The sequence below is a fragment of the Danio rerio genome, chromosome 13 (genome assembly GCF_049306965.1).
Source record: "Danio rerio strain Tuebingen ecotype United States chromosome 13, GRCz12tu, whole genome shotgun sequence".
Lineage (NCBI taxonomy): Eukaryota > Metazoa > Chordata > Actinopteri > Cypriniformes > Danionidae > Danio > Danio rerio.
The window spans coordinates 4,158,138-4,185,827 of record NC_133188.1 but is presented as its reverse complement, the minus strand read 5'-3'; the positions used below and the strand labels follow the sequence as shown (position 1 = coordinate 4,185,827).

The following is a 27,690-nucleotide window of genomic DNA, read 5'->3' as shown; positions in this document are numbered from 1 at the left end:
CCTGATCAAGAGGGCTTTGCCTTTCATGTAAGCCACTTCTGATACCAAGTTATCAACTAGAAGTCCAGTTATTATTTGCTGTTCCTAAATCTTGGATGGGTGACAATAATTTTTTTGTTAGGTAGTGTATTTGTTTATGCAGTTGTAAGGACAGTTTATTATTGTAAAAAAAATTTACTTTTATTTTGTAAGCAACTTAAATATCTTGTTCTCCTTCTGAATCCTGGTAAGATGTAAAGGATTTGTTGACAAGTAGATATATTTATTTCAGGCCTACAATCTGATCAAACATTCATGCAGATCAAGCTCTGCCAGATCAGGTTTTAGTTTCTATAAACACTTTTCATTCTGATTGAGCTCCGCTTAATGGATATAAACGGATTGTTTAGATACATCTAGCTGCTGACATTGAATCTCAAAAAGCATTTAATAATAGCGATAGTAATGGCTTAGGTTTGCCTTTTTTCCTTTTCAGCTTCTGGAGCTTTTTGACAGCGAAGACCCCAGAGAGCGGGACTTCCTGAAAACCATCCTGCACAGGATCTATGGAAAGTTCTTGGGGCTGAGAGCCTACATCCGTAGACAGATCAACAATATATTCTACAGGCAAGCTGTCAACTAATCCACCTCCGCATAGGCTCCTTCAGCTCGAAATATATCCTCATTCATAAACTTATTAATGGTAGACGCAGAACAAAACTTAACTCTCTTAACTCTGCATGGTGTCTGTAACATGTTTTAAAGGTAAAAAAATAGGCCTTAAAGTCTTAAATTCACTGAAATATGGTCTTGTAGGTAATAATAAAATAATAAAAAGTAAAATAATAAAAGTTAAATAGGTCTTAATTTTTCTTTATGTAAAGTAGGAAATAACTAGTTAGAATTTGTTTCTTGATGGAGCAAGTACGTTTTTTTTTCTGCATCGCTATTAAAAAATAGTCCATAGCTTTAAGCCCTATACAAGTGTAAGGGCTCTATTTTGACGGTCCATGCGCAAAGCGCAAAACGCAGGGCGCAAACGCTTTCAGGGTGTGTCAGAACGCGTTTTTGCTAATTTAAGGACTGGAAAATCTACTTTGCGCTGTGGCGCATAGTCTAAAAGGGTTGAATTTATTTTCTTAATGAGTTATAGGTGTGTTTTGAGAATAAACCAATTAGAGTCTCATCTCCCATTCCCTTTATCCGCTATTTACAGGACGCAAAGTAAGTCTATGTGGAAAAACTGAGCATTTCACAAGCAAACAGTTAACAGTTTTTTAACAGAAAACTGTTAAACAGAGCATCTATGAGAGATAATGGATCTACTTTCACATTCGCTCTTGGATAGGGAAACCTTTACGCACAGACATTAATTAGCCTATAAATAAATAATTTCGTTTGTTAAGTGCAAATATTCATTTCAAAACTATTTCTAAATTCAGTTCTAATTTCCAGCAAACGAATAAATGAACAATAATAAAAAAATGTGCTCAAAAACCTGAGTTATATCCTAAAACACATGCTGTGCCCCATATGGTCTAAAACCTGACAGGTGGGCAAATCTAAGCTTGTTTTTAATAAAACAAATATAAATATGGATATAATAAATAATACTGATAATAATAATAACATTATACAAAAGCAAATTGTTATGAATGAACTGAAAAAGCCTCCCGAGATGAAGAAGACATAAAAGCAGTGATTTTTCATATTTATGTAGGCTAGAAAATAATATGTTTTGTAATATTTTAATCCTTTATATTTATATCCTATATCTATTCTTAATATATCCTATATATATTCTTAATATTTACATTTTTTCATATGTAAAGATATTTGCCTATTGCTCTCTTGTGTGTATTAAGCAGTGTGTAAGCGAGGCGCAACTCTGCGCTGGAGTTTAGACCGGGTTAGTTTTGATCTAATGAAAAATCTATTATAGTTTCCTAAAATAGCAACGCGCCAGCGGTCCGCCTCAGAATGCCTTCCTTTTTAGACCAGAACGCCTCTGGGCGCACATATGAGCGCTTATGCATTTGCTATTTAAACAGCATAGCGCAACGCCTCAAAACCACTCTTGCGCCAAGCTTAAACTACCAAAAGACTACTGCGCCGCGCCTTGCGCCACACTGCGCCGGGTGTATGATAGGGCCCTAAATATTCATTCTTAATGGTCTTAAAAAGTCTTAAATTAGACTTGATTAAACCTGCAGAATCCCTTATTTAACAAACTATGGTAAGGAAAGGTTAAGAGTGAGTCTGTCTGTCTTCCGCTGAGTTTGGCTGTTGTGAGAAAATGTGAGAAGCTCTTCCAGATTTTATCCACTGACTGGATGTCCTTGATCTCCTACTGTAGGTTTATATACGAGACGGAGCATCACAATGGGATTGCGGAGCTCTTAGAAATCTTAGGAAGGTAAGTGTGCACACTGTCAGTGTTGCCATGACAAACCTGAGAGGAGGTCTTTCTCTCTGGGCGAAACTGAAAGTGACCGTCTCACGTTCTTCCCACAGCATAATTAATGGCTTTGCCCTGCCACTGAAAGAGGAGCACAAAATGTTCCTGATCAGAGTGTTACTGCCTTTACACAAAGTCAAGTCTCTCAGCGTCTATCACCCACAGGTACGTCACAGGACCACGCTCTTCTCAAGATGATTGTTTTGTTGAGGACTTTGATGTAGAAAAGATTGCTTTCACTGTAGGGGGGGGTGGTTATAAGCAAACACTTGGTTGGAAATGTCACAGTGGGCTCAGCTTGTAATAATTGTTCATTTTTGTAAAAGTCCCAAAATTATTATTATTATTTATTTTGGTTGCGATTTTATTGTGAAGGCTCGTACACTTTTCGTTTGCGTTTATCGTCATCGTTTTTCAAGATGTTTTTCCGGATTCAAGCCCAGTCGATTTTTCACTGGAGTCGTGCAGAAGAGTATGCAAAATCCCTCCTTGACGTAAGATGGCGCTACACAACTTTAAGCTTCTGACACCCGCTTTTAACACAGAAGAAGAAGAAGAAGAGAGAAAGTTGACACTTGTTGGTAAAGTTACTGGCGATTTGAACAAGCATGGATGGTTCAAGCAGCAACTCTAGCGATGAAGAAATGATTATTGTTCATAAGTGCAATGAGCAGCTCCATGTTCACATATCTAACACAGATTAAGATCTTATTTAACAGTTTAAGATGAATGTGTAGTTCATTCTGTTCTGTTTTGTTTGACAGTAGAACAAGAGCAAAAACAAAAGGCTTGACCGAGCATACAGCTTTTTCTAACAAGCTATTATTCATGGTCTTCTATTATACATGGTGTTATTTAAAAAAAGCTCACTTGAGCTCTGAACCTACACTAGTTTTACGGTTCGGTTTGGTTACGATTATCATGTCATCGATTCGGTTCAATTCGATATTTCGGTGCATCACGGTGCATTGACGATGCTTTTATATTTTTTTCAAAGCAGCAGCTCTTGTATTAAAATGTATGAATATATTTATATAGGTTATTATTTGTAATACAATTGTGTCATTTAATACAAACAATCAGATATATAAACTGTAACTTTGAAAAAAAAAACGAGCATTAAGCAAATAATATAAACAAATATAAATATCCAGCTCAATTTCTGATCCTTGTCTAGTTCTCTTACACCCCTTTGATTTGGTATTGATTGGGTTGCGATTGGCTCTTGCGCGCTGCGCTCTTCAGGTGAATGATAAGCGGCAGGCGGCAGCGGCGATCTCACAGCTGATGTATGATAGATACGGTGGAGAAAACTCTGCAGACACGCGCTCGTTTCTGTATCCAAAAGTAACGCTGTAAAACAGCCGAGAGGAGAAGAAAAGCCACGCCAGCAGGTCAAATGGGCCACTGTGTGTGTGTGAGAGAGAGACAGAGCGAGAGCGAGCGAGCGAGAGTGAGAGAGAGAAATGGAGTAGGCTCATTCTCAAACTCACACAGTGAAATTGTGCACAGTTCATGAGTATTAAGTAGTTAGAGCGTTGTAAATACTCGCGATCGTCTCCCTTGCGACAGAGCGCATATGAGGTAAATGACATCAGTAATAACCGGTTATGATTATTACTGAACCGATACCAAATTGTCCGCGTCTGCATCGAAGACGTGATTAATTTTGACACCCCTAAAGCTCACATTATTCTGCATATCACCCATACACCTGATGTGTATAATGTTATGCACAACAATATTAATAGGATAAATAGGATCAGTGACTGTGTTAATCACACTTGTTATTATTGTAATGTCATTTTGGGGAAAAATCATTTCCTGTGTTTTCAGCTGGCCTACTGTGTGGTGCAGTTTTTGGAAAAGGACAGCAGCCTTACTGAACCTGTAAGATTTACAGCCCTGGCAACGGCACCTTTGCTTTCTTCCTGTCACTATTATTAACCGTTCTTTTCAAGTCTTTATGAATTCTCTATTCATGATGAACTTGCCGAGATTGCTTTCTCAGCTATTTGCCTTCCTCCTTTTGTTCTCAGGTGATCATGGGCCTGCTGAAGTTCTGGCCCAAGACACACAGTCCGAAAGAGGTGATGTTTCTGAATGAGCTGGAAGAAATCTTGGACGTCATCGAGCCCTCGGAGTTTGTTAAAGTCATGGAGCCTCTGTTTAGGCAGCTGGCCAAGTGTGTATCCAGTCCACACTTTCAGGTATGACAAAAAAGATCTTGCTCTATCATTAGCCCTTTTTAGATGTAGAGTATTGCTAAAGTGACATTCAAAAATAAACTCTCGTATTTTTAGATTCTTGATCATTCTAATGTGTTTTTATTTTATTATTTTTCTATGTTGAATCCTTGTATTTTATTGCATGTTAGATTTTCTCTGTTTTTGTAGCGTTTGGGTTTTAGAAAAGCGCATTATTAATAAAATTTATTATTATTATTATTATGAAATTAGTTTCAATTTAGAGGACCATTGGATTACTATAGCATATGCAGCAAAATTAAAAATATTTGTCCCCTTACTGATTTCTTTTTTTTCAATGGCATTTTATAACATTTTCCAGAATGGTAGATCTCTATAATCTTCATTCATTCATTCATTCATTTCCTTGTCTTAGTCCCTTTATTAATACAGGGTCGCCACAGCGGAGTGCACCGCCAACTTATCCAGCATGTTTTTACACAGCGGATGCCCTTCTAGCCGCAACCCATCTCTGGGAAACATTCACACACACACTCATACACTATGGACAATTTAGCCTACCCAATTCACCTGTACCACATGTCTTTGGACTGTAGGGGAAACCGGAGCACCCGGAGGAAACCCACGCGAAAGCTGGGAGAACATGCAAACTCCACACAAAACCGCCAACTGAGCCGAGGCTCGACCCAGCGACCTTCTTGCTGTGAGGCGACAGCACTACCTACTGCGCCACTGCGTTGCCATCTTTATATTCTTTCATCATTTAATTTCAACATAATATTTAACTTTTGAGGATCTTTTGGTCTACTTTACTTTGTCAGGCAGGTCTTATTTAAGTGATTACTTGATTGCACTAATCGGATCTGGCCTGGGCTAGAAAAGTTGAACTTAAGTGTTATAAACCAGAGTTAAGTTATGTGTTAGCGGGGGCAAACACTTTTTCACACTGGACTATGTAGTTTTGTAATTTTTTTTCCTTAATTAAAACTTTAGTTTAAAAACTGTATGATTAAAAACTGTTACTTTTGACTAATATTAAAATTTATGTGATTTCATAATATTTAAAGTGTGACGCATGCAAAAACATAAGAGATCTGTAAGGGGGCAAACACTTTTTCACACAACTGTATGTATTTGATTGGGTTCCTTTGCAGTTTAGAAAAGTTTGGGTCACAATATTACAATAAGATTTCATGAGTTCATTTTAGACAATTTATTTGCTGATATGAACAAAGAATCAACATTACTTGTACAGCGTTTAATTATCATAGGTCAACATTTACTAATGCGTTATTCAAATTCAAAGTTGTCTTTAAGTTTAGTTATTGCGAGTTAGAAACTAACAACGAGCGACTTCAATGTTTTACTAATGTTAACAAAGATGAATAAACAATGGAGGAAATGTATTGTTCATTGATTGTTCATGTTAGGAAACACGTTAGGAACCTTGTTAGATTAGATTAGATTCGATTCAACTTTATTGTCATTACACATGTACAAGTACAGTGCAATGAAATGCAGTTTAGGTCTAACCAGCAGTGCAGGATACAGGTATAAGTTATAAAGTGCTGTTATAGAAAAACTATGGGGATATTTACAGATGGATATACTATCAGCATTATATACAGGTTGGATTAGCCATGAACAGATTTACAATTTATGAATATATGTGCAGGTTGCTATTAATAATCAGTAGTGTGCAGATAGATAAACATGATTACAAGTGTATATGTAACAATATATGAATATATGTGCAGGTTGCTATTAATAATCAGCAGTGTGCAGATAGATAAACATGATTACAAGTGTATATGTAACAATATATGAATATATGTGCAGGTTGCTATTAATAATCAGTAGTGTGCAGATAGATAAACATGATTACAAGTGTATATGTAACAATATATGAATATATGTGCAGGTTGCTATTAATAATCAGTAGTGTGCAGATAGATAAACATGATTACAAGTGTATATGTAACAATATATGAATATATGTACAGGTTGCTATTAATAATCAGCAGTGTGCAGATAAATAAACATGATTACGAGTGTATGTGTACAGTGGGTGTGTACATAATTACAGATGTCCATGTGCAGTGGGTATGTAAAGTTCAAATAAGTGAATCAGTACAATGAATATGTGCAAATTTTAAATATGCTAATGCCAAACAGTGCAGTGATTGTGAGGAGTATAAGTAACGGAGAGTGGGGGGTCTATGGGGGAGAGGGGGGAGCAAAAGAGTCTGTGCGGGGCAGAGTTCAAGAGGGAGACAGCTCTGGGGGAAAAGCATAGCTATTATAAAGCATAGATGCACTTTGGTTGGATAAAGTAAATGGTAGAGTTCATTAAATAATTGTAACTGATTTTGCATTTTATTTGAATGCGTGTTACCATCACAGAATAGCAATAGACATGCTAATTGTTTGGCAATAGACATTGATAAAAAGGGTTTACGTGAATGTGTTGTGCTTTATCTGACAGCCAATGAAGCAGTCAGCGGACTTTAGTTTTTTGTGTTATCTCTTTTTTTTTTTTAAGTGTTTACTAGTCAATTGTTGTTTTATTTTATTTTATTAGCAGCAAAATGGCATGCATAGAATGTTAACAGTCTGATTTTAAAACGGTGCATGAGATAAAAAGATGCATTAAATACGATATGAAAAATACAACAGAGTGTGGAAAAGAGTGTGATTTTTGAAATGGAAACCGTGTAGTATTTCTGTAGCATGTTTGTGTGTGGAAGTCATTGTTCTGTGATGTTCGTGTGTTTCAGGTGGCTGAAAGAGCATTGTATTACTGGAACAATGAGTACATCATGAGCCTGATCAGCGACAATGCCGCCAAGATCCTTCCCATCATGTTTCCAGCTCTCTACAAGAACTCCAAGAGCCACTGGAACAAGTACCCTGCTTATTACTTTTCATTTCTGGAGTAGTCTCCCTCGATATGAGTTAAGCCTCTGGGTTTTCAGAAATCAGAATCACACTTGTACTCCATTCGGTCATAGTTTTTATTTATTATTGAAAAAAAAATAGATTTTGCATTTTGAGAGGATGTGGTTAAAAAAAACTATATTTATGCCGTATAATAATATTTATTTTTAAATCAGAGCAGTGTTTCTAATAAGAATAGAGACTCTTCCATTCAAATACAAATTTTAGCAAGCAGATTAGTACGATTTGGTTTAAAGAAAAAAGAAAAACCTGTGTATTGTGGTGGTGTAACCGCTATAGATGCATGTATAGCTCCCTATATGAAAGCTTGTAAATTCGTAAGGCTTTTTTGACATAGTTAAGCTTTAAGTTATAGGCATGTGTGAGCGTGTCTTTCTGTTTTAGAGTGTCAAAATTTTACTGTCGAAGGCTTTTCCTGATAAGTGACTGAATTTTTGAATGGATTTCACATATAAAAACTTTGCTTTATATTGGCGGTACAGTTATTTTAGGTGTGTTTTTTTTTTTTTTTTTTAAGAGGGCCACCGCTTCACTGCTGTTTTTTTTCTGTATTGTGGCTGATTTGTAGATTGTACACAAAAATTCTCAGAATTAATTTTTTTTATTTTTGGTAAAATATCGCTTGGTCGGTCACTTTTGACTGAGGAGTTCAGGTGTGACTTTTTATTATAAGCCCACTTTGCCTGCTGAATCTTGCTCCCAGTTTTTTGTTATGTTTACATTGCAAAAACTAAAGTCACAAGGTTTCGTACTAGTGTGTTAAAGCTGTGATTTAAAAAAAAAAAAAAAAAAAAAAGCTAACATTTTTCAGTCAAAATTTTTTTACTTCCATGTTAGTAATCATTTGAATATTAAGTCATGGTCATGTTCCATGAAGACATTATTTTCCTGATGTAAATATATCAAAACATTTTTTTTTGCACTACATATAGACTGTTTTAAAGGTAATTTTTTCAGTATTTCGATTCATTTTATTTATTTATTTATTTATTTAAATTTTTTTTTTTTTGAACACTTAGATTCCAGATTATTTTAAGTATTGTCCTCTTAAAGTATACAGCTGGGAAATAAGTATTGAACATGTCATAATTTTTCTCAGCAAGGATATTTCTAAAGGTGCTGCTGACTTAAAATTTTCACCAGATCTAAAACAAATCTAATTAGTTTACAAATGAAGTTATGCACAATGAAATGATGCAGGGAAAAAGTATTGAACACATGAAGAAAGGGAGGTTTAGAAGGGCAGTGAAAGCCCAGACAGCAGCTGGAATCTCTCAGTAGTTCTTCAGCAATCCTCTGCCCTTCCTCAGTGTAAATGAATATCAGCTGCTTCAGTTCAACATCTACATTAGCAGGAGGATGAAGATGAAACCAGGGTTGACATTTCAGCAAGACAATGATCAAAAACACAGCCAAGGAAACTCTCAAATGCTTTCAGAGGAAGAAAATCAAGCTGTAGAATGTCCCAACCAATCACCTGACTTGAATACAATAGAAAACAGTAAATAAGGATCCGATTTGATGGACACGACCCACAGAACCATCAAGATTTTTACGCTCTGTTGAAGTCTGTGAAAAACTCACACCTGAGCAATACATGTGACTTCATTCTCCATATGAGAGGAGTCTTTAAGCTGCCATCAGCAAAAAAGCTTTTATGCAAAGTTTTAAATTTGTTTCAGTAGTTCAGTGCTTTCTCCTTGTGTCATTCCATTGTTATTTCACGATAAAGTCTAGATCAGATACGCAGCCGGCCGGAGTTGCAATATGCACATTAATATAGCAGCGTTTTTTATGACACTGTATAACAAGAATTAATCTTTTTACAGGACTGTGACTGGTTGGGTTTAGGGTTGGGGTGGGAGTAGGCTTTAAAAAATACAATTTATTGGGTAATTTAATAGATAGCGTAAATAATACTCAGTACAACTACTGTTTTTATGTTACTGTCACAGTTGGGTTTAGGGTTGGGGTGGGGGTAGACGTTAATAAAATACGATAAATGGGAAATTTAATAAATAATATAAATCTCGTTAATTTTCGGCCGCAAACGTATCTGATCTAGTAACAACTTTATTACACAGAGCTAATTTTTCAGATGTTTGGGTTTTTACCAAAATCTGGTTTAATTCCACGTCAAAAGCTCCTTTAGAAATATTCCCAGAAAAAAACATGATGTGTTTAATAAGTATTTTCCCCACTGTACATCAATGAAGAGCTTATTTATTCTGCTTTCTGGTGTTGTGTGTATATATATATCTCTTGGTTTTGTGGTCGATAGCCACTTATCATCTTCAAAAGCGAATTATTTTTCTTATGATAAGAAAAAACATGTTCAAATGTGTGTAGTAATAATGCTGTTTCTTCCTGCAGGACAATCCACGGGCTTATCTACAACGCTCTAAAGCTCTTTATGGAAATGAACCAGAAACTGTTTGATGACTGCACTCAGCAATACAAGGCCGAGAAGCAGAAGTAAGTCAGAAATGGAGAATATGAGGAGGGAAAAGGAGAAGGGACACCATTTGTATATATTTTCGAGAAGCAGTTTTCATTTACTGTATCAACAAAGTGAAAGTACAGTTTAGGCATCATGTTTGATTCAGACGCGTCCTGAGATGATGTATAGATAGACGGTACTCCTGGTTTTGAGGTCTGGTAACTGGTCAAATATCAGGTCTATAAACAGCAGTGTTAATTTAGCTAATGAAAATAATATAGTTTATTTTAGTTGACTAAAACTATGATCCTACATCGAAACAAAAACCAAAAATTGTGGCCAAACTGAACGCAACAGTTGGTTGTTTGACTTAGCTTTTGGCAGCTAAATGTACTCAAATAATGTTTGTTTTTTTTCTGACAAATCCTAATAATCTCAGTACTGTTTTCCTATTTTTCCCTAGAGAGAAGTACAAAGTTAAGGAACGGGAAGAAATGTGGCATAAAATTGAAGCGCTAGCAAAACAGAACCCTCAGGTAAACACTTTCTGCTATGCTGTACTTTTTTATTTTATTAAAATGATTTCTGTGATGTAAATTATTGGAGAAATGATTTAATAAAATTATTTTAAAATGAAATATATACACAATGTGACTGAGGCCATCCAAAAAGTATTAGAAGTCAAATGTATTATTTGACAAAATGTATATATCTGAATAATTAAGAAGCTTAGATATTGCTAATGGTATAGTAAGTAGAGGTGTGAACCTACACTGGTCTCACGGTTTGGTTACAATTATCATGCGATCGATTCGGTTCAATTCGATTTCTTGGTGCGTTGACGATGCTTTCCATAGTTATATATGTTCTTCACAGCACAGCAATTATTGTTTTAAAATAAATATATTTATATACTATTTGTAATACAATTTTGTCCTTTAATACAAACAGTCAAATAGATAAACTGTACCTTTTAAACAGCACAAGCATTTATAGCAAATAAACAAATATAAAAATCCCGCTCGCTTTCTGAGCCTTGCCTAGCAAGTTATTTCTGGTCTTGTGCTCAACAAAAAGGGCTGGGATTGGCTCTTACACGCTGGCGCTATTCACAGATGAGTGACACTGATAAACGGCAGCAGCGATCGCAGCTCATCCATGATAGACACAGTAAACTCTGCAGACACGCGCTCGTGTCTGTATCCAGAAGTATCACTGTTACGCCCCGTTCACTTTGAATGGGTGACGTCAGGTGTGGCCAAACATTGTGGATCCGTCAGCGCTGCTTCAGAGGCGTTGCTCGCTGCAGAAGTTGGGACTAGCTCAACTTTTCAAGCGCTGACGGGAGCGTCAGCCAATCAGATCGCTGTATGCAAATACACCAGCTGGGCAGTGGCCTATTGCTGACTGAATTTCATTGGCTAACGCTGCTATGACGATCGTTTCAGCCCCATCTTCAGACACGCCTTCAGTCAAGCATTGATGCTGAAGCCCCGTGTGAATGGGGCGTAACAGCCTAGAGGACAGGAAAAGTCACACCAGCAGGTCAAATGGGCCTCAGTGAGAGAGAGAGAGTGAAAGACTGTCCAGCAAACACACACAGTGAAATTGTGCAGTTTCTGCGTTGTTTTTAAGTAGTTCGAGCGTTGTAAATACTCGCGCTCGCCTCCCTCGCCATAGTAAGCTACGGTGACATAGTGCATATAAGACGTCAGTACATAATAACTGGTTATCATTATTACTGAACCGATACCAAATTGTCTGCATCTGCATCACGGTGCACCAAAGAAACAATTATTTTTGACACCCCGAATAGTTATATTTACAAAGGGTTGCAGCGGAAAGTGCATCCACTGCATAAAACATATGCTGGATAGGTTGGCGGTTCATTCCACTGTGGCAAGCCCTGATTAATAAAGGGACTATAGGGAATAAATATATAGTTATATTTACCTTTATTCTCAAAGTGTTCCCTTAAATGTTGATTAGCATGTGGAGGACTTGTTTTCTTTTTTTTTTTACATATTGTAATTAGCATTAATTAACTCTAGACTACTCCTGACGAGTGTAATTTTCACAACTCGTCTCTCGAGTCACTGGTGTGCTCTGAGGGCAAACACACAATCAACCGGCTGTTTAATCAGTGTGTGATGAGGGATCCTGTGAATGTGTTTGTCAACTATAACTTTGAGATTTATTTATGTTTTACAGAGTACAAAGGTTCAGCTGCGGCCTGGTCTGGCTCAGGAGGAGGTAAGTCATTTATTAATGTGAACATAATAGTTCATGTGCCTTCAGTCTAACCTTTGGGTTACTTATCTCTTTCCTAAAAGATTCTGTTGAGGTGTAGTGTGGGAGATATGAACCAAATCTATGATTAATTTAAAAACTGGGGTTTAATAAACATAGTGTATATAAATATATATATATATATATATATATATATATATATATATATATATATATATATATATATATATATATACACATGTAAATATATATATATATATATATATATATATATATATATATATATATATATATTATATATACCTGTAAATATATAAATATATATATATATATATATATATAAATATATATATATTTATATATATATATATATATATATATATATATATATATATATATATATATATATATATATATATATATATTATATATACATGTAAATATATAAATATATATATATATATTTATATTTATATTTAATATATATATATATATATATATATATATATATATATATATATATATATATATATATATATTATAACTAACATTATACATCTTAACATTTTTTACTACATATTAGGGGTGCAACAATAGTCTTCTCAAGGTTTGGTTTTAGAATATGAGTTCAATAATATAAGGTCAATATTATTAGGTCCCTAGAGTATTTTTATAAATTTTTTTGATTGTACACCTAACAAACCATCGTTATACAATAACTTTCCTAATTACCCTAGTCAAGCCTTTAAATGTCACTTTAAGCTGAATATTAGCATCTTGAATTTCTAGTGAAATATTATGTACTGTAATCATGGCAAAGATAAATCAGCCATTAGAAATGAGTTATTAAAAATATAATGATTAGAGAGTGCTGAAAAAATCTTCACAGAAATTGGGGAAAAAAAATATACAGGGGTGGCTAATAATGCTGACTTCATCTGTATGCATGTTTGTGCGTCTGCAGTATATGATGTACAATGAAGGAGGGATGCCGATATACTCGATGGAGACTGAAACCCCGACAGTGGAGGACATCCAGCTGCTGAAGAAGACTGTGGAGTCTGAAGCCTCGCAGGTAAGATGTGATCTTCACAGGAGCTTCAGATGCCAAACAGTGGATTTGCATGCATTGACAAGCTAGTTTTGTGCAGTTTTCACAACTTTAGAGAAAGCAGCTTTTTTTATTTGTACCAGAGCTGACACCAGACATTGTTTTTCCTGAGAGTTGAAGCCTTTTAGTCTGAGGCACAATGTCGTTTTGTCCCATGACTGGAGCCTTTTAGTCTGAGGCATGGCGGTATTTAGTTTTATAACTGAAGTTTGAGGATTTTCTAAAATACACAGCGCACTAGTTGTTTATCATGGTCATCAGTATATGCAGTATTATTTTAGATTTGATTATTCGATGAATATCTGAATACTGACTCCTCAGAAAACTTTTCTGGCAGAAGTCAGGATCTTTCTTGGTTTTTTGTGCTGCCTACAGATGAAAATACCCTCTTTGAGTTGCATAATGCAGTTAAATGCGATATTTTAGTTTCATTTTGTTAAGATTGATTGTTGGCCTTTATTAGGACAGTTTAAATAGGACAGTATTTAGACAGTAAGCAAAGTTGGGTAGAGAGAGAGATAGATGGGGGAGGGGGTGTGCGTGTGGGAGTCGTTGGGAGGATGTTGGGGGTTGGGTAGGCAAATGTCCTCGAGCCGGGATTCGAACTCAGGATGCCGTGACATGCTACTGCACCATATGTTGATGCACTAACCACTAGGCTATTGCGCCGACTTTATTAATGTATTTATATAAATGAGGTAACAGTGTTTTGGGAGTTAACTGTGTTTTAATACAGCTCTCAAGCATCTTGCAATGTAAAAATAAGCTTTCATATGCTGTGTTCACACCAAACGCGGAACGTGCAGATAAATCCCGCTATTCATGCGTAAATTGCCGCATGAACATTTGAGTTTACTCTCTTCATTCACGCATCAAATCCCCTTCACAACAGACCCGAATTCGTGTCATGGGCAGGGCTTCTGTCAGCCCGGTGACTCTAGCTTCGTTGCTAAACGGCTAACATGGAATTTATTGATAAAATAACAGTGTTTGTGTGCTTTATGAAGACCGAAAAACATCACCGATTCATTTGGAGCAGTGTGTGAGTCCACTAGATCCTTTCAGAGGTGCACCCAGCTCTGAGAGCTCATAAACTCCTCCAGAAATTTAGCCTGGATGACGGAGGCTTTCAGCGGTGCTTCTGACTGAGCCGAGCCCAGTTTGATGAACTTTTGTCAGTGTGTGCAGGAGGATTTCCCCCGGGACACCAACAACAGGTGGAGCGTGATAATCACGCCCCCACAAGAGCAAGCTCCTGATTGGTAAACGCGGCACGAATGTCTGTTGAAGTTCAGATTTTCGAACTCAAGCCGAACGCGCATTAAGTGCATCAAACGCTCATTCCCGCCGCAACAGTCATGCGTATCGCGCCATTCGCACCGCTCCATTCACGCGGATCACGTCGCATGATGTCTATTCGCGAGCTTGCATTGACTTAACATGTAAATCACTTGCACTTGGCACTTCTTCCGCATCTGGTGTGAACACAGCATTCGTAAGCATAGTTTATTATTAGGCTATTCATATGCTATATTTGTAAATACAGCTGATGTAAAAGCATTTTCAATGTTTAGGATTTATTTAGGCTACTGTGGAAAAAAATACTGTTTTCATTGTAACCTGTGTGCGTTTATCTAACTATTAATATTATACAAATTTAGGTGATTGACGCTGGCATAACGATGTGGATGATGGAACATTACCGTTAGTTGCTAGGCAGTCAAGAACTTTTCATGTGTCTTTCTGCAGTTAATGCACTTTTGAAAGATACTCTCAGTTAGCCAGATTGCTTGCGTTTCCGCTTATACAAGCAAACAACTTGTTGCGTTTGTTGCAACGATCAGTCGCTGTCCTCTCAGGAAATACAACCCCTTAGGTTCACTCTGCAAGCTTACGAGCTGTGTGCGCGAGGCTGTGTTGCGAGCTAAGTGTGTGTGCGCTTAGCGCGAGCCTCTGCTGAGTGCGCGAAAACTGTGAAGGCTTTTATACTTGACGCTCTCGCCCGTAACATGAGCATTTCTCATGTGAGGTTGCTAACTGCGCAGACAAGGTTGGTCAGTTAAATTATGCAACTATGAGTTATGTTTATTCAGCAATAATTCTCCAATAGCAGAACTGTTAACGTCAGAGCTTATGGATACTTCGTTTTTTTTCTTTTTAATAATTTACAATGTAAAGTACCGGGGTTTAGTACCCATCCCTAATTGTTGGTATGTGTGCGCCACTGAATGTGTGTGTGCACGCTTGTGTGAACACCCGCACTACTCTGCCTCTGATTGGCAAACGGTGGAAATGTACTCTATCTAAGGGTGCCTTCACATCTGTAGTTCGCTTCATTAGGTCCGGACCAAGCGCAATAAATGATACATTGTTGCATTTTCTGCCGTCTTTGGGTCGTTTTCACACCACACTGCTGGCTTTGGTCCGAACCAGTTGAAACAAAATGCAGTTATCTGACAAAATCCACATCTCTCATTGGCCAGATGTTGTTGAACATATTTCCTAAACTGCTTATTGATTGGTCAGAATTCACGTGCGGGAAAATGCCAGTGAACTCCCGCAGGTAAACAAAACCTTTTACTCTGGAGGGACGACTGCGCTGGCTGATTGTATCTCTGCTTTAGACAAACTATAAATTACGAAAATGAAGCGTGGCCACGGCTGGAAAACAGTGTTTAATGCATCGCTCGTCACTTCAGGAGGCGTGAATTAATTTAGCTAAACTGCAACATGTTTATCTTGCGTAAATATAACCAACGATCCATCAGGTAATGTTTTCCCCTCTCACTGTTGGTAAAGCGCGGTCAACAAATATTTTTCCTCCATATCCCATAATGCTCAGCGCATCTGCCTACGGCAGCTGAATTAGTCCAAAACGCGCAGTACTTTTTGCGGTTGGACCTGTTTTAGTACGAATCATATTATCACCACAAACGAACCACTCCAGGGTTCATTTGAAAGCGTACCGAGACCACCTCTTCAAGCAGGTTTCGGTACGCTTATTTGGTCCTCTTTTGGTGCGCACTCGAGTACGATTGCTGCATTCTCACCTGCCCAAACGAACCATACCAAAAGGGGAAACGAACTCTAGTGCGATTCAATCAAACTAAATAAGGCAGGTGTGAAAGCACTCTAAGCCAATCATCACGCTCGCAGTTACACTACGTTCATTGACACCCCAATCATCATCACCGGTTGGTTATGTGTACCGCCCCAGCCCCAAACACACACAGACCCCAAAGAAAGAGAGATCCTATGGCTGAGAAAGACGCTGCTCAAATAAAAACCGCTTCGGTGTTTTTGATTATAGTAACGAGCATTTTATTATTGGTAACGATGTTATAACGTGAAACAGTAACTCATTTGAGTACTCGTTACTGAAAGTATCGTGGTTAGTTATGCCGTTTATTTATAGCGCCGTTAGTCCTATCATACGCATGCTCAATCTCCGTAATGTTTTTTATTGTTGTTTTTCAGGGAATGAAAGAAATCAAGAAAGACAAGGTGTTGATGAGGCGAAAGTCTGAGCTGCCGCAGGATGTGTATACTATAAAAGCTCTGGAGGCGCACAAGCGAGCAGAAGAGTACCTGACGGCCAACCAGGAGGCGCTCTGACGGGGGCGCCCCGCCACCCTCCTCCACGCCTAAACTGTCCCTCTCGTCCTGGTCCGGAATTGTCGCCTGCTGTAACCCACCACCTCTGTTCCTCTGTCCATACTCTCTTCCTCCCTCGCTGTCGGAGAGCCTGTCTGCAGATGTACACGGAGCAGTGGAGAGCTCCCACAAACACACACACCCTCCATAGCTGCTGATTCTTCCACAGTAGTGTGGGTTACAAATAATCCGAGTTCGCTCCTGCTGTAGTCGCTTTGTTTTTCTCCATACTCCACCTTTATTTATTTAGTCCACCGTCTCCGCATGTTCCCGTCTTCATTTCCACCGCTGCTTGTTCGCCTGCCTCTGTGAATCTGTCCTCTGATGTGTGTTCGCAGCGCACACCAAACCAATCATGCTACTTGAGATCCGCTGACGCCATGCTGGAGTTTTAGGCTTCTGTGTGGCTCGCAGTAGGGGAGTGATTCTTCATGTCGTACAAACGTACACCTTCATGAGTTAGACTATGGAGTTTGAGATCGACTGTTGTAGTGGCCTAGGGATGTAAATGTTTAATGTTGTTTCACAGATTAGCCGAGGCTGAAGTTTGGCTTAATCCTATTGCTGGTTTCCTAACGATTGTGTTGATGAATGTCAAACAGCGCAGGGAGCAGTGTGAACGCAATCCCCACGAGATCTTCATCTTCAACCACCAGCAGAGCACCTGATGGGAATGCTGTATAAGGTAGTTTACTGAATGTGCGCTAAACACATGCACCACTGGCCTGTAGGCCCTCACTGCACTTACATTTGTATGCATCGCTGTTTTATTCGTCATTTTAGGATGCCGTTAATCAAATCTCCACCTTCATGTTTGTCTTCTGTAATGCGTCAAAGCTAGAATGAAATCAAACTCTTGTTATGCTTTTAAAAAGGAAAACGTTCAAGATCGTGAACTACTGTGCTGTCCAAGATTGTACGTCTTATTTCGATGTTTAGTTTCGTTTTTCACTTTAAAAAGCGCCTACGCCTTTTGTTTGTGTTCAGGAATTAGAATGATGTAAGATCAAGCGCTATACAATCCTCCTAATAGGACTATATTCTTAAAGAAAGAAAAAAAAATAAATAAATAAAGAAGATAATCGCTTACCTGTCCAGGCATACATAGTATATGGAAAATCGACAGCCTGCAATTGCCATTGCAAATACTTGTGCGTACTGTATATTGTCATGTATATTGCTTATGATTGCACCCTTGCCCTTCAGTATTCCCTCTTCCTGTCCATCACCATCATCATTTCTTTAATTCTGTTAGCTTGTATGACTTCATTGATGCATGATGTCCCCTCTCTGTTGTATTCGATCATTCCAATAGCGGGGGAACATTCATTCACTCACAACACAACACTTTACTACTGTCCAGCAAGCAGCTGAAAGGAATAGCTCACCCAAAAATGAACATTTTGGATAGTTTCTTACATCTCTTGAACACAGAAGTAGATATTTTGAAGAATGTTGAAAACCTGTAACCATTGACTTCCATAGTAGGAGAAACAAGCACTGTGGAAGACTAATGTTTTCAGCATTTTTCAAAATATCTCCTTTTGAAGATACTCAAATTGGTTTGTTGTGATTAACCGAAGACTATTTTCAATTTTGGGTGACGTCCTGCTGCTAAAACCTGTGCGTACAATTCGACTCGCGCTATTATTACAGCATATAGTACGCGGTGCAGAGGCGAAGTCTGTAAATCACTAGCTGTTTGAAGTGTTGCAGTGTCACCGAAGCCTTTCAGCGTACGGGAACGGCTTGTCCGTGCAGTCAAGAGCATGAATTGCCAACCTAGCTGCCTCTAAATAGACCAAAACATTCCAGAAACAATCGGAGGCAACTTCACTCTTGAACGCCGCATGCTTCCTTCCTCGATGCAGCTCGACAGGTGGACGGGGGCCAGTGTTCAGCTCAAGAAACCCGAGGGAAATGAAGAAAGTATGGGTCTCTCCACACCTTCCCTTTCCTCTTCCCAGCCCTCCTTCCCCTCCCCAGTCCGACACTAATCTTAAGCTGCTTTCCAGGTCATATGTACATATGTTGTACTTTAATTAGGTTGAGCATTACATAGTATGAAAGTCATATTTTGTACAGATGTTCATGTATGTACAGAACAAAAATAAAGAGAGAAACACAAAAAGACGTGATGGGAGGTTTGCTTTGCTCAAGCTGTGTGAAATGCATGAGGGGGAAGTCACTTATTGCACAATAGGAATCTTATATAACATAACTGGGATGCGATGTTAATTTAAAAGCAAAACACTTTAACCTTACCTAGCTTCACTTTACCCCCACAAAAAAAAAACATACACCGAATAATTAACAAAACTGTTTGGGACGAGGCTGAAATACGTCAAGGGTGTTTTCCAGACATTTCTTACCCAATCAATGGTTCAAAACGATTAAAAGCTTGACTATTAAAGAAACACTCAACTTTTTTGGCCTCATTTTACAGCTCCCCAAAAGTTAAACAGTCAAGTTTTACCATTTTTAAATCCATTTACTTTTAGCTTAGCTTAGCATAATTCATTGAATCGGATTAGACCATTAGCACATCTCTCAAAAATGAGCTTTGATCATTTTCCCATTTAAAGCTTGACTTGTAATGTTACTACATAAGATTCATGCTTTAATGTGGATAATTATTTGAACTTTTCATATTAATTTGAGCAAGATGCTAACGGTCTAATCCGATTCAATGATCTATGCTAAGCTAAAAGGGCTCCCGCCACATCCAGAGATCAGCTTGATGGAGTTAATATCTTAACTCTTGAGCAGGGGTGTCCAAACTTGGTCCTGGAGGGCTGGTTTCCTGCATAGTTTAGCTCCAACTTCCTTTAACACACCTGCCTGGAACGTTTTAGTATACCTACAAAGAGCTTGATTAGCTGCTTCAGGTGTGTTTAATTGGGGTTGGAACTAAAATATGCAGGACACCGGCCCTCCAGGACTGAGTTTGGGCACCCCTGCTCTTGGGGAAATGTTTCCAAAACAGTGGTGTGCTCCTTTAAGACAGTGGTCTCAAACTCAATTCCTGAAGGGCCGCAGCTCTGCATAGTTTTGCACCAACCATCTCCAACTCACACCTGCTTAATCAGTAATCTTGAACACCTTCATTAGTTACAACAGCTGTGTTTAATTATGGTTGGAGCAAAACTATGCAGAGCAGCGGCCCTCCAGGAATCCAGTTCAAGACCTATGCTTTAATATTTCCATGTCTTTTCATCCACACGCAGTTTGTATAAATGTGCCTTTTTGATGGGTTTGAGACGAGCACATCGGGCTCATGTTTTAATTGTGTTCCAGTCTCAGGCCTGCAGAGCTCTGTCTGGACTGAAGCGTCTGCTGCACCATGTCCTTCCATTGGTCGTCAGAGATTTCCCGGGCCCAGGCTGGGATTCCCAGTGTCGGCAAATTGATAGCCGCCATGGTCCTCTTGACCAGTTCAACGTGATCTGTGAACAGAAGAAACACAACATATTAGTGCGCTTTAGGTGAACTGGTTGTTAGTCTTTTTTTAGGATCCATGTTGATGCTAAACTATGAATATTTCTTAAAGTTTTCGTTGGAGCTATTATGCAAAAAACACTTTTATAAGGACGTTAAAAAGTTGTGTGGCGACAGTCTGTAAATATAAAAATAAAATAAATAGCTTCTAATGGTAAAAATTTATTAGTTTATTTATAATAATAACACTTGATGATAACAGTTAGAAACACTTTGACATTCTCCCCTTGTACGTGTCATCCGAGGGAGGATACCCCACCCACTAATTACAATCTCCTTCTCATTAGCATAGGACATTAGTCTTGTTTTCTGCCACTATGCTGACACACAGGCATTTGTAGCACCACCCTCTTAAAAAAAAAAAAAGAGCACAAGCTCATTTGAATTTAATGTGACTAAAACAGCACACTTAGGATTAAAGATAAAAAGGGTTAGTCTTAACAAGATAAAACACATTATCTGTGTGGTACCTTAAGCTGAAACTTCACATACACACTCTCGGGACATAAGAGACTTATTTTACGTCTTGTAAAAAGGGGCATAACAGTTCCCTGTTTATATAAGATTAACCTAAGGCTTTATTTTTCGTACTCTAGAAGTATACATTACAATTTCTGATGTTTAAATCAGTTATGATTACAGCGTTGTAGGCAAAACATTATTGATTTTCAACATCGGACAATATTAGCATCCCCTCCCCCATTTTTACAGGAAGGTTATGAGGTTACTATTTAAAATATTTTAGTTGCTTTACAGTCGCATTTAATAATTTACACCCCATTTATTTAAAAAATCTGACAAGTTTTACGCCCCATTCACACGGGGCGTCAGCATCAATGCTTCCCATTCGTCAGGTGTTCCCAAACTGCATTGTGGATCCGTCGGCGCTGATTTAAAGGCGTTGCTTGCTGCAGAAGTTGGGACTAGCTCAACTTTTCAAGTGCTGACGGAAGCGTCAGCCAATCAGATCTCTGTATGCAAATACACCAGCTAGACAGTGGCCTATTGCTGACTGAATTTCATTGGCTGACGCTTCTATGACGATCGCTTCAGCCCCATCTTCAGACACGCCTTCAGTCAAGCGCTGACGCTGAAGCCCCGTGTGAATGGGGCGTTAAAGAAATAAAAAGTTTAGATTGCTTGTCTATGAAGACAGGTGTCCTACAATAGCTATGGTACTATTCACCTATTTTTATTCTCATTTTGAAGATGCGCATTAATGAAAACATCAAGATGCACATGTTTTTATGCACATTTTCAAAACTTCTGCGCATAACTGAGTTGGATAAACTTTATTCGATAAGAAAAGATGCGCGTAAACTATGATGGAAACACTTTTACTGAACAAATTCCAGTATGCGCATTAAAAAAAGGACATGTGATTTTGTTATTAGAGATCATGTGATGACAAAAATGGGTGTGAATAGTAAAACCAGCAAGCCGAGCACACTAAAACAATGGAAATGTTGGTTTGGTCATTCTAAAATGCAATAACCGTTCAGTATTAGTGTTGTTATAATAATGAAGACCTCCAGAATCGTCAAACGCGTCTGTGCTTTGTGTCTTGCACCTTTAAACTCCACCACTCATTCATTGCGTGTCGGCATTTGTCTTCTGATGCATTCATTAAATAAGGAAAAGATTGACGCAGCTTCTCATACCGCAATAAATCCAGTTTTTACTTTCGATATTTGATGCCTGTTAATCAGGAAGTGATGATTTTGTTCCCTTTGACTATTAGGATGTAAACGCTGCTTTATTCGCATGTCTTTTATGCAATTTCAATTGCGCATAAAATTAAATCGCATCTGAGGATGCAAACATAGCTACTGAAGATAAATCACACTCATCCTATTTGCATATTAAAAAGAGGTGCTTCTCTTTTTTTTGCTGTCACATCATAAGATATTATTAGTTATTAACTAATTATTAGTATTTTCTCAAACTTAATACTTCAAACTACACAATTATAACTTTTAATAATGGTGTTTTACAAAAAAAAGCTATTTTTTTACTGCCTATTTGTCAACTACCCATATATAGATGCACATAGTGGTAATGAACGTAGACCAGGGCTGTCAAAGTCAGTTCCTGGAGGGCAGCAGCCCTGCACAGTTTATTTCCAACCCTGCTTCAACACAATTAACTGTAGAGCTGCGTCCCAAATCGCATACTTATGCACTATTCTACACCATTTTGTAGTATAAATAGTGGAAGTAGTAGTGCGTTCACCTTGAAAACTCTAAAAATAATAAGTGCACTTTAATTACTCGGATGTTGCACTCATTCAGCCGCTAAAAAGTGTGTAATGATGGACACTTCACGCACTCAACCACCGCAGGTTTGCTCACGTACTGGAAGGGGCGGAGCTATCGGCAGGACATGTTGGACAATTTTATTTTGGATGGTGAAAGCAAAATTCTCCTACCAGAGTGATTATAGCACCTCCCGATGGTGAATGCAGCAATAGTCACGGCAGATATTATTTGATAGTTTGGTCATTTATTTCACGGATTAGGCAAACGGTTTGAATTTCCGTTAGTAAAAAAACGTTAGTGCTCAATTTGGGACGACAATACATACATGTACTATACTGTTGAGTGTGTAAGTGCATAGAGCATAGTGTATAGTGTGCCATTTGAGACGCAGCTTAGGTTGCAAACAAGCCTGGAAGACTTAATTAGTTTGATCAGGTGTGTTTAATTAGAGTTGGAACTAAACTGTGCAGAGCTAAAGCCCTCCAGGAGCTTGAGTTTGACACTTGTGACTTAAACCAACACACACACAGACAGTTGATGAAACAAATGACATGATGGATTATGAAAGCCAGCCGTCTTCTTACCTTCATCCATGGGAATGGACGCGTGACTCCTGCGAGCAGCAGCTCCTTCAGGATCCTCTTCTTCATCGCTGTCAGGAGGAGGAGGATGGGGCAGGAACAGACCCATGGCCTGACAAATGTTGACAACATCAGGTTTACTATTAGTGTGCACTCTAGTCCACACCGATAATATCATTAGTAAATGACTATCAAAATGTATTTTATATTTGTAAGTTTATGTAATACATTGTAATAGCAATGTATTCATTTATTCAAATGTGATTCTCTGTGACTTATGCGCAAGGTTTGATGCAAAATAAAAATTTTATTGTATAAATGTACTTTTGCTATTTCCAACCACAGTTTAAAAATGTAAATAACAAGCTTTAATGCTTTATAAGTCGCGCAATTTAATTTAAAATGTATTGCCTAACTGAACTAATATGTGTGACGTACAAGCAGAAATGGTAGCAAATTAGTTTAGGGTTAGAAGGTTGCATTTTCATCATTAAGCTGTGGTCACACTAGAGTTTGTGTGTAAAATTCTGTTGTACGTCGCTGCGACAAGAGGCGGGATTAAACAAGATGATTAGACCTTAAAAAAAAGCGAATGATTGCTCCATGTTTTAAATTTCTGTCCAGAGAGGTCATGTTTTGATCCTTGATTGGTCTCACGCAGTCAAGTGATGCGATTTCGCAAATCAGAGTTCACCAAGCTTGAACTTTGCACCTCAGCGAACTGCGAAACTTGACGCATGACCCTGTATTTCCGGTCTGACGCATTCGCGTGTGTATGAAAGGAAGTCTATGGGGAGAAAAGTCAAGTGTGGCCGCAGCTTTACACCATGGAACTTTTGCAGCCAAAATCAATACATTTCGAAATGCATTCTGAGCCAAAGGTAGATCAGCAGTTTCTGAAATACTCCGAGCAGCCCGTCTGGCACCAACAACCATGCCACATTCAAAGTCACTTAAATCACCTTTCTTCCCCATTCTGATGCTCGGTTTGAACTGCAGCAGATCATCTTGAGCATGTCTACTTGCATAAATGCATTGAGTTGCTGCCCTGTGATTGGCTGATTAGAAATGTGCATTAATGAGCAGTTTGACAGGTGTACCTAATAAAGTGGCCGGTGAGTTTATAGTTAATTTTAATGCTTAAGTTGCAAAATTAAAAAGAAAAATGTAGCATACTAGAAGAAATGGTATCAAAATTATAGTTTAGAAGGAGTAGGATCGAATGTTCATCATTACACCGTTGGATCTGGAATGTTTTCATTGTGTATCTTTATTTCGATGTATATTTTAAAATGCATTCAGAGCCAATGGGATGGCAAAAAGACGGTGAGTTAAATGTATATTGGTTGCAATGACACTCATGATTAAGATGTTTTTAAAATATACATTTTCAATTGCTACCATTTCTGCTTGCGCACAGTAATTCAATTTGCCATTACATTTTTCATTTAATTATGCAATTTGTGTAGCATTAAAAATAACAGGTGCTTTACCAAACTGTGTTTGGAAATAGCAAGTGTAAATGACATGACTGAAATATTTATTCTGCACGTCTTGCTCATTTAAATACTCTTAATATATTGCATCTGACATTTCAAGATGAATTCTGCTTCCACAGATCAGCAGTAATACCTCTATTCTCTCCTGGACGTCCTGCAGCTGTTCTGCAGTGGTGCCCTCATCGGCTGGCTCTGTGTGCGAGCCGTTCACCCCGTCTGGGTCTTGATTCAGAGGCTGATAATAATATCCAGCGCTGTCCTGATCTCCAGCACCTCCTTCATCCTCCTCCTCCTCCATGTCCTCTCCGCTCCACTCCTCCGGCACGGCAGCGTCTAAAGGCCGGTCCTGCACCACATCCTCCTCGGAGTTCGGTAAGATTCTCTCGGGACCCATTTCTCGGGCCCTCGCCACTTCCATTCAAGGGCTGCGAACAGACACAATATTGAGACATAAGAAAATTCTTATCGTAGTTTAATGTGCTTAACATCGACCAAACTTTCAAAGCTTGTAATTATTATCAAAAAACTAGCCGCTAATTCACAAAGTGTATAACATCCAGTGATCTATAAAGAATGGCTATTAGTAATGATTCTTATATAGTAGTTTCATGAGTTTCTTCTGTTGAACATAAAAGAAGATATTTAGAAAAATGCTGAAAACCTGTGGCCATTGACTTAGTATTTGTTTTTCCTACTATGGAAGTCTGGTTACAGGTTTCTAACAGTTTTCAAAGTAACTTCTTCTGTGGTTAAGAGAAAATAGAGAGTCTTAAAGGTTGGAGAGCCACTTGAGGAAGAGTAAACAATGAGTCAAGTTTCATTTTTGAGTGAACTCTCACTTTAATGTGGCTCGAGTTAACTCAACAACCAGCAGTGGTGGAAAGAGTACTGAAAAATCATAAGTAAAAGTACCATTACTTGCCTAAAAATGTAGTGAGAGTTGAGTAAAAGTAGATGTTGTAAATATTACTCAAAGTATGAGTAAAAAGTAGCCCTTTCAAAAGTTCATATGAGTAGTGAGCATTACGCTGTGAAAAGCTGATGTGTTTACATGTAATTTGTGGTTGTGTGTAAACGTAACATTCTGTAGTCCATATTGTAGTTGATAGTCATTGGCTGCTAACGTTAATATGATTACCATATTTAGATTTAGCAAAAAAATACTTTTCTGAAAGGAAAAAGTCTGAATAAGCGAATATAAAACCAACTTGAAGCTATTTTCAATAGACTTCTATGAAGGAGAAAAGACTTAATGCGCTGTTATACACTTTATCTGTGGACTCTGCAGTAGTTAGCGTTAATTACAGTAACGTTTGACAGAAATGTTGGTTGCTCTGATGTTTTCGCGCATTAAACGTTTTAGTTTTAACAATTATATTAAATTAATATTTTAGGAAATGTACTGGTAGATGTTAAAACACTGAGGTGTTAGGAAAAAGTGTGCATGTGCAATTTAACATCAACCTGTTAAGGTATGCTTATGCTATAACATCATGCTAGCCTAAACACATTTCATATCATTTCAGGGTTTTGACACACGAATGCGTCTTTTTAGCATTACGAATACAATTAAAAGCAAACTATAAGATAATCTCTGGCTGTTTCCTCTTACCTCTTGATTCTTTCGAGCTCTTTTATTCGTTTGTTTTCAGCTGATGCATCTGTATCCGAGAAGAATCTATTTGTTTCCGGTGTTGCGCAGTGATTGCGTCACGAAACGTCAACACGCCAAGCGACGTATCTTGCGTAAATTAAAATACTCGATTTTTTTATGCTTTTTGACAGTTTGTTTAAAATTGTGACTACCTCATGTGAATGTGCAATATATAATGCATATAATTATGCATTAACATATCATGAGTTTATGATGGTTTAATTAGGCACAAACTGATGCATTAATTACCAAACAAGCATGTACTTGTAATTAAGGTAGTCATTATTCACACATGAACTCAGGTTGTAGTTAAAGTTAGTTCATGAGTAGCACATTCATTAACTCATCATTAGTTCATAATAAAGTAATGTTTAGTTTACATTATTGCATCATTCATGTACTGTCAATGTAAAGTGTTACTTTAAAAAAAATTATATTTTTATATTCATGATATCAGAAAGCTTTATTACTGTAAGGCAAGACAAGGCAAGTTTAATTATATAGCACATTTCATACACAGTGGCAATTCAAAGTGCTTTACATAAACAAGCATAAAAAAGACAAGTTTAATAAAAAACAAACAATAGAAATAATTAAAAACAGAATAAAATGTGTTAAAACAGGTTATATACTGTATGCACTTTGTTCTGCAGTAAAATAAGTCATGAATACATCTTTTAGGTGATTTTTTTTATTAAATAGTTAATATTCCGTCTATATATTGTATAGTAATAGAGGGCATATATGAATAAGTAACTAGCAATGATTATAAAAGCTTTCTCAGGAAATAGAAAAATAACTGCATAATAAATGTATTTTAATTTAATATAGCTTTATTTCTATGTGCACGTGGCGTATTATTGTTGTTGTGATTGATGTGATTCTTACAGTGAGCTAATGAACGAACAAATAAATGAATGTAATGTTGAATGAAGCAATTGTTGTTATGTAGCCGTCATTTGTTTAATTTTTTCTACATTTAAACAGTCGTTTTGTGTTATTTTCCCTTTTTCTGTGTATATTTTTGTACATTTGACAAACTAAGACATAAATAACCTAAAATAAACAATACATTTTAATTATGTTTTCTTTTTATGTTTTTTTCCTTCTCTAGTTAAAGAGATTTACGAAGAGGAGTAATTA

At 37.6% G+C, this 27,690-nt stretch overlaps 2 protein-coding genes across 3 annotated transcripts in view; one reads left to right on the top strand and one right to left on the bottom strand.

Annotated features, from left to right (window-relative positions):
• Nucleotides 1-19,188, top strand: part of ppp2r5d (protein phosphatase 2, regulatory subunit B', delta) — a 64,865-nt gene extending 45,677 nt beyond the window's left edge. Inside the window, 11 exon segments of the mRNA NM_213318.1 lie at nucleotides 476-606; nucleotides 2,336-2,395; nucleotides 2,494-2,602; nucleotides 4,274-4,327; nucleotides 4,477-4,647; nucleotides 7,422-7,549; nucleotides 9,976-10,077; nucleotides 10,506-10,578; nucleotides 12,254-12,295; nucleotides 13,257-13,367; nucleotides 16,881-19,188. Coding sequence (NP_998483.1) covers nucleotides 476-606; nucleotides 2,336-2,395; nucleotides 2,494-2,602; nucleotides 4,274-4,327; nucleotides 4,477-4,647; nucleotides 7,422-7,549; nucleotides 9,976-10,077; nucleotides 10,506-10,578; nucleotides 12,254-12,295; nucleotides 13,257-13,367; nucleotides 16,881-17,018 — 1,119 coding nt within the window. The 3' untranslated portion in view covers nucleotides 17,019-19,188.
• mea1 (male-enhanced antigen 1) lies at nucleotides 19,070-26,590 on the bottom strand. Of its 2 annotated transcripts, none has more exons than NM_001431065.1 (4): nucleotides 26,506-26,590; nucleotides 25,027-25,318; nucleotides 23,398-23,506; nucleotides 19,070-20,503 (listed from the first exon to the last, which is right to left on the bottom strand). In NM_001431065.1, the coding sequence occupies exons 2-4, from the start codon at nucleotides 25,309-25,311 to the stop codon at nucleotides 20,340-20,342; spliced, it is 558 nt and encodes a 185-aa protein (NP_001417994.1). In that variant the 5' UTR covers nucleotides 25,312-25,318; nucleotides 26,506-26,590; the 3' UTR covers nucleotides 19,070-20,339. The 2 variants fall into 2 exon arrangements, with proteins under 2 accessions (NP_001417994.1, XP_073775594.1); XM_073919493.1 differs by lacking the exon at nucleotides 19,070-20,503 and adding an exon at nucleotides 22,445-22,662 and having other exon boundaries at nucleotides 23,293-23,506; nucleotides 26,506-26,586.
• Nucleotides 26,591-27,690: the final 1,100 nt, after the last annotated feature.

Excerpts from the sequence above, each read along its gene's own strand:
- mea1 (NM_001431065.1), bottom strand. The coding sequence starts at position 25,311 with ATGGAAGTGGCGAGGGCCCGAGAAATGGGTCCCGAGAGAATCTTACCG. Across the intron at positions 23,507-25,026 it reads ACGTCCAGGAGAGAATAGAG|GCCATGGGTCTGTTCCTGCC; the intron begins GTATTACTGCTG and ends AACATTTGTCAG. Across the intron at positions 20,504-23,397 it reads GTCCATTCCCATGGATGAAG|ATCACGTTGAACTGGTCAAG; the intron begins GTAAGAAGACGG and ends TTCTGTTCACAG.